Below are 2,543 nucleotides of genomic sequence, written 5' to 3'. Positions count from 1 at the left end.
AAGAAGGGCAGTGAGATAGGGGGGGGCGGGCTGTGGAGGTGAGCAGGACGTTTTTGTAGTCAACAGGTATGAACCAGTTGGAGGAGGATGGGGGTGGGGGAGTTCTCAGTATCATTTGGTGCTTTGTTGGGGATTTAGGGGAGAGCATTGCAGAAGTCAACCCAGGAAGTGACTGATCCATCACCAAGATCTCTGTGCTGGATGGGCGGAGTTTGTATCTATGACAACAATATCTATGACAACAATATCTAGACAACGTGTCACCGCTGTTGCTAGATAGATAATAAAATCCAATGATGCAATTCTAGTGTATACGGGCTACTTTATATTTGTTTTATTACCTTGAGCACCAATTGGAAGCTGCTTCTCTCAGACTTTGTATGAATGAGCTGTGTCACTTCGTGGCTGCAGAAAATGTCTCTGTCAATTCTCCGGCCGTAACCTTCAGTGTCTGCCATCAAGTCGAACTCTCCTGTGTTCTCATTGTGTTTCAAGTCCTTGCTCCAGAGGTTTCCTTTACAGTTATGATGGCTTCTCTCTGAAAGACACGGCCAAAAACAAGCTTGTCCTCCAATTTCTATTGTGGCCTCACCAGCACTTTTCTGGAAAGTGTCATATTTTCCACTGAAAGCTAAAAAAAAGCAGTGCGCTCAGAAAAAGAACGCGCTCTGTGCTCATTGGAATCAACTGAAAGAAACGATGTTCAGAGAAATTTGCTATATGGACGATCTCTACTGTTGTCTCTCCCTGTATGATGTTCTGCTGCTTTGTCCCTGTCCTGTTCAGGGTTTGGTCAAACATAAGAGAAACACCTGACTGTAAGACACTCCTCTGTTTTCAGTGTTACTGGAGGGGAGCTGTTTGACTTCATTGCTGAAAAGGAGAACCTGCTGGAGAGTGAGGCTATCGAGTTCATGGAGCAGATCCTGAAGGGGCTGGGGTTCATGCACAGCAAGAACATCGTACACTTTGACCTCAAGGTACCAGCGAACTGAAGACAACCACTGCCTGCTGCTGATGATGTTTCAAACACAGCTGTGATATCGTTTCTCTCTCCATCCAGCCAGAAAACATCATGCTGTCAGACAGAGTGGCCCCGCACCCCAACATCAAACTCATCGACTTCGGCCTCGCACACCGCTTCCATCAGGGGGAGGAGTACAGGAGCTCCAGCGGCACCCCGCAGTACATCGGTGAGGAGGAAGAGTTATTTTTTAGATCTGGTAGATTCCTCCAACATTGTGTATAGATATGAAATCATTCATTAATATCACCTAAGATGTACCATCTCAAAATATTGCTTTCTTTGTCCATGCACTTCATGGTTTTTTCATCTTATATTTACCATTTATTGTATTTTTTCCGTATTGTTTTGTACCACTGCCAGACAAAATAAATCCAACATTAACCATTGCAACATCTTTATGCAAGCTTAAATATGAGGACATTTTCTATGTTTCTATTTTCCCCTTGGTTTTTTACATTATGGGAGTAATTGGGTCGTCGTTAAAGACATTACATTAATAACAATGGAAGAAATACTATTTGATTACAAGATATGACACTTTTATGGTTGAATTTCCACTTTTGTTCAGTGGCTCATCTTTGATTAAGCTACTGCTCATGGGATCTCTCAATCTCTATCTCTGTCTCTCTTCTTTGCTTGCTTGCTCTGCCAGTTGAATTCAATTGAATATGCTTTGTTAGCATGCACACAGTTTTTACAAAAGCATCACTGGCTCTGTCTCTCTCTGTCACAGCCCCTGAGGTGATCACCAGTGACCCTCTGAGCACAGCAGCAGATATGTGGTGAGCACATTTCCACATCTCGTTATTGTACACCCCACACTGTGATTCCAAAAGGTGTTGGACTATTTTCAGCATCTCTGTATTTGCTGTCTATATAGAGGGAGAGCATATTATTCTGTTAGACATGTCGGGCCTGTCCTGAGTTCTCTTCTAATTTAATAGCCTGCAAAAAACACAATATACCATGATTGGTAATTGTTTTTTATTTACAAGGTTTGTGTCAGTAACTTAGTTGAAACTAAATTCTATGACGTCAAGTGTAAGGACAACCTTTGCTGCCACACTATCACATATGGTATTATCGTAGACTCTTCTTCAGTAGGGGGGCCACAGGGGGGACAAAGCTCAGTGTTACAGGGGTACTTGCCCCTGTTGCCCCCCCCCCCCTCACACCGACAGCGGCCTTGAACATTTACATTAGGAGAAACGCGCTGCACAAACGATTGCAAATATAAAAACACAAGTGTGCCAAAACACATGCAAATGAGGAACCATCCCCACCAACTTCAGGAAACATACGCTGCTATAACTAAAAGCTGCATAAACCAAACACTGCAAAAACAAAACGCTGCAAGAAGCTGAAAACACAACGGAAACCAGAGCACTCTGACTTTCAGGATTATAAAGCTGAATAACTGTCTCTGTTGCAGAGTTAGAAATCTCATAACTGAAAGTGTTTGTCAGTATATCTGAAATGACTAGGTTAGCTACGTTAGCTAGCTAGCTTACAGCAG

The 2,543-nt window shown here is 43.0% G+C and overlaps 1 protein-coding gene across 1 annotated transcript; it reads left to right on the top strand.

The window, feature by feature from the left end:
- The first annotated feature begins 810 nt into the window (after positions 1–810).
- LOC104955930 (death-associated protein kinase 2-like) lies at positions 811–1,813 on the top strand. The gene is made up of 3 exons (XM_010783328.1): positions 811–980; positions 1,064–1,193; positions 1,761–1,813. The coding sequence occupies exons 1-3, from the start codon at positions 915–917 to the stop codon at positions 1,811–1,813; spliced, it is 249 nt and encodes an 82-aa protein (XP_010781630.1). The 5' UTR covers positions 811–914.
- The last annotated feature ends 730 nt before the right edge of the window (positions 1,814–2,543 follow it).

This window comes from Notothenia coriiceps, unplaced genomic scaffold, assembly GCF_000735185.1.
Source record: "Notothenia coriiceps isolate Sejong01 unplaced genomic scaffold, NC01 NC01_scaffold00025080, whole genome shotgun sequence".
Classification (NCBI taxonomy): domain Eukaryota; kingdom Metazoa; phylum Chordata; class Actinopteri; order Perciformes; family Nototheniidae; genus Notothenia; species Notothenia coriiceps.
This window is presented reverse-complemented; position numbering and strand designations above follow the sequence as displayed.